The sequence below is a fragment of the Oryctolagus cuniculus genome, chromosome 1, assembly GCF_051225735.1.
Source record: "Oryctolagus cuniculus isolate XC-2025 breed Fujian yellow rabbit chromosome 1, ASM5122573v1, whole genome shotgun sequence".
NCBI lineage: Eukaryota > Metazoa > Chordata > Mammalia > Lagomorpha > Leporidae > Oryctolagus > Oryctolagus cuniculus.
In genome coordinates, this window is record NC_142867.1 from 80,736,604 (window position 1) to 80,748,625 (window position 12,022).

A 12,022-nucleotide genomic window follows, 5' to 3' on the forward strand; every position below is an offset into this window, starting at 1 on the left:
AGTATCCTAACCCACACAAGTTCTGAACATCACCATTTCTGCTTGACATTATTCGCTGCAGCATTGTAAAATCGTTAGTAGGATTTCACAGCTGAAAGTTTTTGAGAAATCAGATGTTAGTCTTTTCAATGACTAGCCTGGAGACAGGCGAGACACATTTTCCACTGAGTTACAGTGGTGGAGTTTCTTTCTCCCTCTTCTCTCCCTCCCACCGCCTCTGTTGCTTCTCTCCCACTTCTTTCCTCCTCTTTCTCCTTCCCCCTCCTCCTTGTTTCTCTCTTTGTCTCTCCCGACTCTCTCATTTTGTTTCTTTCTTAAATAATGCAAGAGCAAGACACTTTAAAAGAAACTTTTAAAAGCGCCTCTCCAGAAGGGGCGGGGTTTCTCATCCTGCCCCCTCCTCCGCGCTGGGATTGGTTCCGAGTGAACTAGGAACATTTTAAGGCGGAGCAACTAGACCCCAGAGCTGGGAGAGAGTGCAAGCTGCTTACCAGTGAGTGACAAGCGCTGCCCCAGTAGGAGAAGGACTTTGTGGGGCCTGCAGGGCCACAGCAGATACGCAGGTCCGGGAGGCCTGGCGGGGCTCAGGCAAGAGATGTGGAATCCGCTGCACGAAAGCGACTCTGCCGCGGCCGCTATGCGCCGCCCGCGCTGGCTGTGCGCTGGGGCGCTGGTGCTGGCCGCCGGCCTTCTCCTCGGCTTCCTCTTCGGTAGGGCGCCCTCGGCAAGCAAACCTCAGAGCTTCCCCACGGTGCTGCGGCTGAGGGACTCACTCGCAGGCCGGCTTCCAGCAGGGGGTCCTGTTGAGGGTCTAGCCCAGGCGTGGCGATTTGAGTGGGAGCAACTTGAGGATGAGCCCCAAGGGTTAGACGGAATGCGTGTGTGGGCGGTCAGGGTTGAGTTCTACAGACTTCAGTAGAGGGAGGCGCGCGGGTTCTGGAGCAGAATGGAAACCGACCTTGAAGAAGTTGCACCTGCTGGCGCGCGCTTTCTAGGGCAAGTGCCCATCCCTGGGGTCTATTAAACCGGGCGGTCTGGGGAGCTTTGCAGCAAGAGGCTCTTAGCTGCTTGGGCCTGGTTTTTATCTAGTGTACCTGGAGTGGGGCGTAGGGGAAGGAATGCTGCTTGGAGTGTACAATGGAATTCAGGGCATAGCTGCTCAGGAATTCTTTCTCTTCGCGTTCTTTGGTCCATGGGAGCACCTGAGGCATGTTTGGGAAGGAAATCCGTTATTGTTGTGAATGGGAGTTTACCCGCAGGTGTTTCACTTTGTTCTCTTTGTACTGAATCAGAACCTTAACCCAAATTCCCAAGACCGCCAGAACGAGACGAACCAGCTAAAACGCTTAAATTCTACTTTTCATTCGTCCACTTTCTACTGGCCTTGACAAGTTATGGAATTACTCCCAGGCTCAGGTTCCTTATCTTTATGATGAAAATAACATTATCTGCAACTTACTGGCAAGAGTCTATGAAAGAGCGTGCAGAGATCCCAGCACTGTGTTGGGGTTTTGGGCACTTTGTGTCTCCTTGGGGGAGAGATTCCTGTAATTGGACTTTAATGGGCAGGACCAGGTTTTCTCTGGCTGGTACACCGCTGCTGTGTGGAATGGGTGGGCTTGCCCAAGGTCAGTCTCTTCTAATCTGTGTAACTTTGGGGTGCTGTCTTTTTGTAACTGATATGTGGTTATTATTAACCACTCAGGCCTATTGTGGGGCTGCAAGAAGATTAAGTGCTCAATGATGATACATTTCTATTGAGTTTCAATCTTGTAAACCATAAAAACGGGAATTGGGCTTGGCAAGGTCCACAAGGTCATGGAAATCTTGTACATCCCTTAAAGGTATTTTCTTCCAGGCATTTGCCTCACCCCCACACTGTCTACACTGCTCTGGAGTTGACATAAAATATGTCGTTTATTAATGTTTCTTTTTTCTTAGGATTCTGTGCTCTCCCCTCCACCATGAGCCTCTAACCTCTTCAACTGGCTCTTTTCCAGCTCATTTCATCCTCACTGTTGTCTCCTGTGATCTCAAAGTCTAATCCAAGTTCTTTTCTTATGCATGGGTAGAGTCATAGCTCCCTTTCATCATGTGTTTCATCATCATGTGTTTTAATATTTGTATGCACATGTGTCTGCATGTAATAGGGTCTTAAAGTTCAAGGAAAAGGTGCGTTATCTTTGAATGCCATATTTCCATGAATATTTTGAAGTACCTTCTTTGTAATAATTAGAAGTACCTTTTTAATAATTAGAAAGCTCCCTGAAAGCTGATTGGTGCTGAGTTTGTGTGAACGGGATCATTTCTCTAAGTAAACCCTGTAATGATGCCCTATCTCCACCAGGTTCAAAGCCGGCTGCAGGGGCTATTGGCTGTCCCTGCTCTGGCAATCCCCTGCTCCTAGCCTCAGGTACACAGTGCATGTCTGGAAGCAATGTGGGTGTATTATAGTTTTTCTGTAGCTTTCTGAACTTGAACTTCTCAAGCCTACTAGAAACAAAATCTCAGCACATTTTGTTTTACTTTCACAGAGCAAATTAGAAGTTTGAATTTAAAAGTTTGAAAGAATTTATGTACCCAAAATGTGTTCATAATTCATTCATTATTAACGTTTTTAAGTGCTTATTCTGGCTCTGCAGAGAAGCAGTCACTGCAGACAAGCTTTATGGAGAAAGAAGGTGGATTTCTTTTCTGACTTCATTTTCATGCCATATTTCATTTAAAGTGCTGTTTTCCTTGTAAAACAGAAAAAGCAGCATCTATTATTGAAATTGGATACAAATATATTGTAATTCTTTGTCATTTAAAAACCAGCTTGCATGATCATTTCTCAATGGAAGTAGGCAAGAGAAATTAAACTTCAGAAAAACAGTTAACATTACTGGTAACTGATCATTTATATTTTACTTATGGTAGATACAATAGTAAAGAAAATGAGACCTATCTATGATTTTGTATTTCATTAATATATTTGGATATATTTTACAGGGTGGTTTATAAAATCCTCCAATGATGCTACTAATGTTATTCCACAGAATAACCTGAAGAGGGCATTTTTGGATGAATTGAAAGCAGAGAACATCAAGAAATTCTTATAGTAAGCACATATATGAAAATTCATATGGACTGCTTATTGGAAAAGTTTATCATTTGGTGTAGAAGTTTTGATTCAATGTTTCATATGTAGGAACTGGCTTTTTAAAAGGTTTTATTTAGGCCAGCGCCGCGGCTCACTAAGCTAATCCTCCGCCTGCGGTGCTGGCACACCGGGTTCTAGTCCCGGTCGGGGCGCCGGATTCTGTCCTGGTTGCCCCTCTTCCGGGCCAGCTCTCTGCTGTGGCCAGGGAGTGCAGTGGAGGATGGCCCAGGTACTTGGGCCCTGCACCCGCATGGGAGACCAGGAGAGGCACCTGGCTCCTGCGATCGGATCAGCGCAGTGAGCCGGCTGCAGCGTGCCGGCCGTGGCGGCCATTGGAGGGTGAACCAATGGCAAAAGGAAGACCTTTCTCTCTGTCTCTCTCTCTCACTGTCCACTCTGTCAAAAAAAAAAAAAAAAAAAAAAAAGGTTTTATTTGTTGAGCGTCTCATATTGCATATTTATTGGGGAAGATTATACTCTTGCCTGCACTTTATCATCACAAAGGTTTTGGAGCAGAAGTTGGCAAACTTTTTCTGTGAAAGGTCCTGCCTCTGCAGGCCAGCTGGTCTTTTATCACAACTACTCAACTCTATGCTACTGCAGCAAAAGAGAAGCCATCGAAAACATTTAAACCAATGAGTTTGTCCAGTCTCATAAAACTTTACTTATGGCCATTTATATTTAAATTTCACATAATTGTTGTGTCACAAAATATTCTTCTTTAATTTTGTTTTCCTATTTTTAAAGTGTTGAAACTGTCCTTGGCTATGGACTGCACAAAAACAGGCAGTAGGCCAGATTTGACCAGAGGATCTTAGTTTGCTGGCTCATACTCTAGAGGAAGATAATTTTAGTTAAAAATAAGATTGGACTTGGAGTCAGATGGAATTGAGTGTGAATTCAATCAATTCCCAATTACAGTAAAATAATTTTTGTGAATTCTTAATCTTTTTGATCCTCATTTCCACATCTGTAAAATGAAGATAGTGATAATCTTGTGATGAGGATGAAATTGGAGAGCATATATTTGCTGTATTTTTAAAAATAGTTTCTTGCTTTCTGAAATAGCTATCTCCAGTGCAGAGAAAGAGATAAATAATTTAAAAAGTATTTACAAATAAACTTAAAATAAAACCCTGTATACCTATATGTATGTGTATATAGATAGTTAGGTAGATAATTGATGAGCATGTTTAGGTTTGTTTTTCAAAGCATGAGGTGTCTTTTCTGTTTTTTTTTTTTTTTTTTTTTTTTACAAATCGCTTAATGAATGTGTCCATAAATACTTAAAGTTCCTCTAGTGATTTAAAGATTCTCCAGTAAATTCAAGTTTTAAGTTTATATAAAGAACACTCTATTGCATAGACACATAGATGTATAGATTTACATACACATAATCATGCAAACATATATATATACACAAATATATATCTAACCCTTTATTAGAACTATGACTCTGAATTTGCTAAGGAACCTCCCAGATGTTTGGAAGGGGTTGACCTGCGAGGCCAGTGTGCTATCAACATGGGTGGGGCGATGGCACTCTTTGACAAGAGGCACCGGAGACAATTTTCAATGAACATATCTGCTTTATTAATGACCAAGCATATCTTTTAAAGGGAAGGCAGAAGGGGTGTAGCTAATTCAGGGCAACACTAATTCTATAGGATAGAGTCGATATTGGCACCACTATGCTTCAATCAGCTTGAAGGTCACATAATTAGGGTAGATTTCCAGGTGGGCCTGGGCCATATCTGGGAGCAGTTTACTTGATTGGCAGGGGTGGGGGAAATATGCCTGGGCCTCCTGTGGCCTGCTAGCAGTCAGGTGTGGAGTCCTTCCTAGGAGGCATGATGTGCCATGCCCTTTCAACCTCTTGCATGGGTAGGGCAGGCAGACTCCCTGCCAGGTATAGGATCACCCACATCTCCCCTCTCTGTTTTCAGGCACACTATCTCTATGGCCAAAATCTCAGCCAATAGAGTAGCTTTTCACTTGGTGGTTGTGACCCTGCTTAGTGCAGCAGGCAACAAGCTGTAACCCACAGTAACCTTTGGGTTAAACTGAAAAGGGCCTAGCTTGAGAGTCAAGGCCAGGGAGGAAAAAGAAAGGCAAAGAGAAAAAGGACCAGGATCACCATGTTTCAAGCCTTTCTGATTGGCAGGTGGGTACACAGGTGTGGTCAGGTAGGGGCATGAGGTCACACAAGGGGTGAAGGCATGTTCTTCCAGCTCACAAACCTAATCCTATATACCTGCCTACCTTCCCCTTTCAGAGACACCATTCCCTTAATCCTAAGGGATGTTGAAGGGTGTAGAATTATCACTTCTTCTATAGCTGCTATCTGCTTATGAGGGGCATAGTGCAGGCCCTACCTGTCCTGGGTCTGGAAGTCTCTGTCTATAATCTAAGAAATTTGCTTTGTGAGATGGAGCAGTCTCGGTCACCGCTAATGTCTGTATCTCCTGTATGATCAGTTACTCCCAGAAGTTGAGTTCTGAAACATATAAATTTGTCAGTTAATGATGAGCAAAACTGGAACAAGACCAACTGCAAGTGGAGTGCCCTTTAAGATGTAAAGAAAGTATCTTAAAGACTCCTAGATAGTGGGTGGTGATAGATTATAAATCCATTTAGTTTGAGTGTAGAGAATTATAATAGAAGAACACATTAGGAATTTTATTGTCGATAACAGTTCCCAGAGAGCATCAAAGGAGGCAGGTACAGCATGTCTGTCTTAAGATGCAGCAGTCTTGATGTGAGAAAAGCAAAGGCTTTACCTATCTTTTTGCTTAGGATCTCTGGCTTACAGGATCAATCAGGTGTGTTGAGTTCACCTGTGAAGACTTAAGGGGTAGAAGTTTAATCGTAATTTTACTGAGGTAGTAGCGTTCAGTAGAACCTAGTAAGGTCCCTTCCATTTAAGCTGTAACTGATCTAAAGAGGTCTTTCTGTGAATGGCTTGCTCAGGAATTCCTAATGTTGAAGCTTTTGTTAAAGACTCTTTAGTTCCTTGGAACACCTTTTGTAGCTCCCCTGTCCAGCACAGTGCGTCTGTATCAGGGTCTTTTAAAACACATACAAAGGCTTAGAATCCAAATCCTGGAATCCATATTCCATAGAATCCTGTCATTAGTAATTCCCAAGGTTGGAGCTTCAGTTAGAAGCTCCTTAATTCTTTGGAACAACTTTTGAAGCTACCCTTTCTAGCACAGTGTCTGCATCAGAGTGCCTTTTAAAGCTATATACAAAAGCTTGAAATCCAAATTCCACAGAATCTTGCCATTCCCAGAAATATCCTTGGCTGCCTTTTTATAGATTAGCTTCCTTTCCCTTGACTGAAAGAGCCCACTTTTTGGAGTTAGAATATATCCTAGGTAATCTACCTCTAGTTTAGGAACCTGAGCTTTGTTTGGAAGTTCTGTATCCTCACTATCCCAGATTCTGGGTTTAGTGGGATGCAGGAGAAATTATTCCTTAAGCAAAGATTTAGCACACGATAAGATGCATTGAAACAACTGTCCAGAAGCCTTTAACAATTCTGTACTCTGTGTTTGACCTTATATTAAAACATATGGAATAGGAATTTCGCAGAGATGGATTTAAGAGTTTATGTTTGAGACACTTAATAAACTTTAAAGAAACACCTAAGAATATAGGCAATGGAATTTAACACTTAGACATAACTAGAACTTAAGAGTATAGCACACTCAAACAAGGTAATTTTTGGGAATGAGTTTTACCATTAATTCTAATACTGTAACTCTGAGGACAGAGGTCCTGAATCAATTGCCATTCTACAGGTCTGCTGTATGGACTGTTCCCCATGTTGGAGCATTTACTCCTCTTTAATTCTGTTTTATTTATTGGGCCATCCTTCACTGCCTTCCTGGGCCACAGCAGAGAGCTGGACTGAAAGAGGAGCAATCGGGACTAGACCTGGTGCCCATATGGGATGGCAGCGCTGCAGGCAGAGGATTAATCAAATGAGCCAAAGCACCGGGCCCTTATCACTATTAATCAGGTGTGTGGAATATGGCAGGCCACGGAGGCCGCCATCTTGGGGTGGAGTCTGTTGCCCATTTTCGCCATGGAAAGTGGAGCGTCTGCCATGTTTGACGTTCCACCTCCCTGATGCTAACATGTTTCCAGGCAATCAAATCAGTTCTCAAACCTAGAATTAACAATTGAAAGCATGCTCAATTTGCAGCCAAAATTCTCAGAACCTTTTTAACTATCTTTTAAAGTTTTAACCTTCCTTAAAGCTGGAGACCATGAAAAGAAACAAATCCATGCTTTTTCCAAAAGCTACCAGCAGAAAAGCCTGTCCAAGTCCTGCCATTTGCTTTGAATGAAAAAGCCTGCATGCCTCAGAGCAGTGGTATTTTTTCTTGCAGGGCAGGACTGGCTCCAACCCCAAGCCTGCTCCGGCAAGGAGCCAAGTGGGGGTTCCAGGAGTGGCTTGGTCCCTGCGTGTACACCCAAGTTGGTGAAAACTGGGGAGAGGAGGATCTGAGGTCTCTGCTTTGGTTGCTTCAGTCCTCGCCCCAAGTTCAAGTTGTACCCACTAGGGCACCCAGTCCAGGCTTTGCTGGAGCAGTGGTTATGCCTGGCCCTCAGGGCCAAAGGAGCACATGCTCTCTAATCCAGGTCCTGAGCCGCAACTGGGCACCCAGGGCAGTCCCTTTTTCCCCATCAGAGCTCCTCCTCTGGCCATGGCTCTGGCATGGTATGCAGATAAGGGACAGGGTGGGAGGTAGAAAGATAAGCGAAGTTAAAAAACATGGGCAGCCAACTTCACCATGTTCACATGGATAGCCCATGACCGCATCAGAGGTCCCTAGAATGACATGGAGGTACCCTCTTCACCTAGCAGAGAGGGGTTGGGAGCCCGCATCCTTGTTCACCTTACATGTTCAGGTCTCATGTTAGGGCGCCAGTTGGGGGCTCGACCCCCAAGGCCCACATGCTGTCAGCAACTGTGGGGCGACGGTGCTTTTTGACAAGAAACATTGGAGACAAGTTTCAGTGATCATGTCTGCTTTAGTAATGACCAAGCACACCTTTTAAAGGGCAGGCAGAGGGAGCATAGCTAATTCAAGACAACATTGATTCTATAGGATAAAGCCAATGCTGGCACTGCTATGCTTCTCCATTCAGCTTGAAGGTCACGTAACTAGGGTAGCTTTCCAAGTGGGCCTGGGCCACACTCAGGAGAAGTTTAACTGATTGGTGGGAGTGGGGAAAATGTTTCTGGAGCTTCCATTGGCTGCTAGCAGTCAGGTTAGGGAGTCCTTCCTAGAAGGCATGGTGTGCCATGCCCTTTCAACCTCCTGCATGTGTGGGGCTGGCAGATCCTCGCCAGGTACAGGATCACCCACAAGGGGTGACTTAAGTGAGAGGCCTTGATGCTTAAATGTTTTTGTCTTTTGGAATTCCCTCCACTGCTTCTTGTACCTATTCCACTATAATCATGTATAGTAATATGCATAGTGGAAGTCTGGTAAAATATGATCTTCACTCCTAGACAGAGCTGCTACCCTACTTTCTCCCTTTTCTAACTTGTAATATAGATTTACTAACAATGAAAATTAATGCCTTACTTTAATTCTCTTTCTGGATCTTTGAGCAACATCTACACAGTAGGCTACTTGTTTATTTTTCATTGCTCTAACCAAGTCTCTCTAACTGTCCAGAAATCAAGATTGCTCACCATCAACACACAAATGCCACAAATGGAAGAGGATCAGGGATCCCTTACTGAAACTTCCAAGGAACAGAATCTTCAAAAGCCTCCTAGATTCGCCAATTGCCTACTGGTGATTTGTCTATTAGAGAGCTTCCAATCAAAGCATATCTGAGAGACAGGAGTCATTCAAACCTCAGACCATCTATATTGTTTCTTTTATAATCCTTTGTTCTTCTAGTAAATGTCTTCCCCGCTTTTATGTTATCTACCTCTGAGTACTATTCTGTTTTGTACACAGGTAGTAGATTTCATAGATCTTTCAGTATATTGCATCTCTTAGAGGTATTTTCTTTCTCCACCTTTTTTTAAAAAAATTTTATTATTTACTTTTAAAGATTTATTTGGAAGGCAGATTTAAAGCTGGGGGGGGGGGGATACTCCATCCACTGGTTCACTACCCAAATGGCCAGTGTTGGGAGGTCTCCCATATGGGTGGCAGGTGCCCAAGTACCTGGGCCATCTTTCAGTGCTTTCCCAGGAGCATTGGCAGGAAGCTGGATCAGAAGTGGAGCAGCCAGTCCTTGAACTGGTGCTCATGTGGAATGCCTATGTCACAGGTGTCTCCTAAACCTGCTATGCCACCATGCTAGCCTCTTTCCATCTTATTTTGAAAGACAAGTTGTTTTAGACTTGTTTAGGTCTGTATTTGAATGTCTTTTAATGAGTGGTTTGAAGTCCTCCAACTCCCCTAAGGCACTGCTGCATTATTTGTAACAAGATGCAATGTGTTAAAACAGCAATACCAATAACTTTTTTTATGATTTGTGATAATGTGACACTTGGAACACTTACATTAGCCGGAAAGAGATATAGGAACACACTTATGCTACTATAGAAAATTGTTAGATTCTTTTCTTTTTTATAAAAAAATTATATTCTAGTAGGATCAATAAATTTCTTACGACACACATTTTAACTGATTAAAACAAAAAAGAATGTTAAGAACTGCTATTTAATATCAGTTGAACCTCAGATTTTTGTGAATTAGTGAGATAGTGATTGATTCCCTATATACGGATGAGAAATAGATGGCTAGGGTTAGGTATCAAGTTAGTGGCCATATCTGTAATCCACTTGTATGATGTATGCCAAATAATCAATCCTTTGAACCAGCTCTTTTTTCTTCTCATCTTTTCCATGATGTGTTTAGTTACAAATGAATAGGTTCCAACTCTGCCTGATAAGACCATAATGTTGTATACTGGATTGTAGAGACAAAACTGTAACAAGGAATCGCACTGATATTAACAAGTCAGATGATCATCCTCCACATCCCCCACCCTGCACCTGCACTTTTCATTGTGTGTGAGAAGTTTCAAGATTCCTCTGCAGCAACTCTTCTCGCATGTAGGGGCAATTTACAGCTGGTGCTTCAGAAAATATGCATAGTCTGCAGACTTTTTTTTTTTTTTTTTTAAGATTTTATTTGTTTACTTGAAAGTCAGTTACAGAGAGGCAGAGACAGTGAGGTCTTCCACCCACTGGTTCACTCCCCAGATGGCTGCAACGGCCTGAGCTGCACCAATCTGGAGCCAGGAGCCAGGAGTTTCTTCCCTGTCTCCCACACATGTGCAGAGGCCCAAGCACTTGGACCATCTTCTACTGCTTTCCCAGGCCTTAGCAGAGAGCTGCATTGGAAGTGCCAACCCTGTTTCATTCTTCTGTAGTTATGTCCCAGTTTGTAATATGTGTAATGTACAAGAAAATAGTGACATGTTGTTTTTCTGTTTTCTTTGCTGGTATCCATTGAAAATATATATAGAGACTTCTTGGCTATGTCCTGAATCTGTCTTCTTTTTGTTACCATATTTTAGAGAACACATTAGAAGTCCTTTATAAAGTGTTATATTCCTAAAAGTTTACCAAAAATGATGTTAATATTGCTTTTATAAATAAAATTCAGTTTAATTACAAGTAAACCAATCACAGGAATCTATAAATTTAGAGTTATTTGCCTTCATAATTGATTTTCTAAGCTCAAAACATTAATATACAATAGAATTAACTATCTGAAATAAGGATCATAATAGGTATGTTACCTGTTGATTCTTTTTAAATCACTATAAAGATGGAGGGGTGTTGATTTTAGACAACTCTACATATTTATAACCAGAAATTTGTGAAGTTCCTGTTTTATGAGCTGTAAATAAGTTTTTATGCTACATGATGCCCTGTTACATGGGATTTTTTAAAAATGGTTTGAATAGAAACTACTTATCAATGAATTATTCGGGGAAACAACACACTTCCCAGGAAGGAGAAATTTAAAATAAAAGCATGAGGCACTAAACATATAAAATGTGAAATTATTCTACTCATGGAAATATTTACACAGTGAAATATGTTATATGTGAAATATGTTACACAATGGAAAAAGTAGAATTTTATGAATGTTATAAGATATATGGATCTTAAAGCATATGACACTTTACTTGTCTACCCTGTGGGATTATAACCATGGGGTTGCACATAATGCTACTCTTCAAAGATCAGTTTTTCTAATTTCTCTCTTGAATTAGTGTATATTAGGATATGAAAAATCCAAAACAGATGTTGAAGACCTGTATGTATAATAGTAGCCTCTCCTATTTTTACTGTATCACATCTTAAAGTATTTTTGTGTAAATCTGCCTTGTGTTCTTGATTTACAATAAAGATTGACTAACCACTTTCCATTTTTATTCACCAGTAATTTTACACGGATACCACACTTAGCAGGAACAGATCAAAACTTTCAGCTTGCAAAGCAAATTCAATCCCAGTGGAAAGAATTTGGCCTGGATTCTGTTGAGTTAGCCCCTTATGATGTCCTCTTGTCCTCTCCGAATAAGACTCATCCCAACTACATCTCAATAATTGATGAAGATGGAAATGAGGTAAAAAAAAGTAAAGAAAAGGGATATTCTCCCCCCAAATTTATTATTTTCAAATATCTACTATGAATGAATACTGTATCCCACTTCCAAATATTGACAGCAATCAATAGTTTTGAAGCTTGCGAATGATACCTTTAATTTCCCATTACCAATGTTAACTACTTTCTTGTGGTGTTTGAATTTAATGTGATATTAGAAAGATTCTGAAAAATTAGTGCTTGATAATAGATGATATTTTTTATTTTTAGCATTGTA

General features: G+C 41.6%; 1 protein-coding gene across 7 annotated transcripts in view; it reads left to right on the plus strand.

The window, feature by feature from the left end:
- The first annotated feature begins 429 nt into the window (after positions 1-429).
- FOLH1 (folate hydrolase 1) overlaps positions 430-12,022 on the plus strand; it is a 64,756-nt gene continuing 53,163 nt past the window's right edge. The window contains exons 1-3 of one of the 7 annotated variants that reach the window (XM_051820868.3): positions 430-710; positions 2,992-3,100; positions 11,581-11,767. In XM_051820868.3, coding sequence (XP_051676828.3) covers positions 596-710; positions 2,992-3,100; positions 11,581-11,767 — 411 coding nt within the window. In that variant the 5' untranslated portion in view covers positions 430-595. Of the gene's footprint in view, positions 997-2,991; positions 3,101-6,950; positions 7,167-11,580; positions 11,768-12,022 lie in introns of those variants that run through there. The other 6 variants (XM_070076646.2, XM_089311759.1, XM_051820875.3 and 3 more) reach the window with 6 other exon arrangements.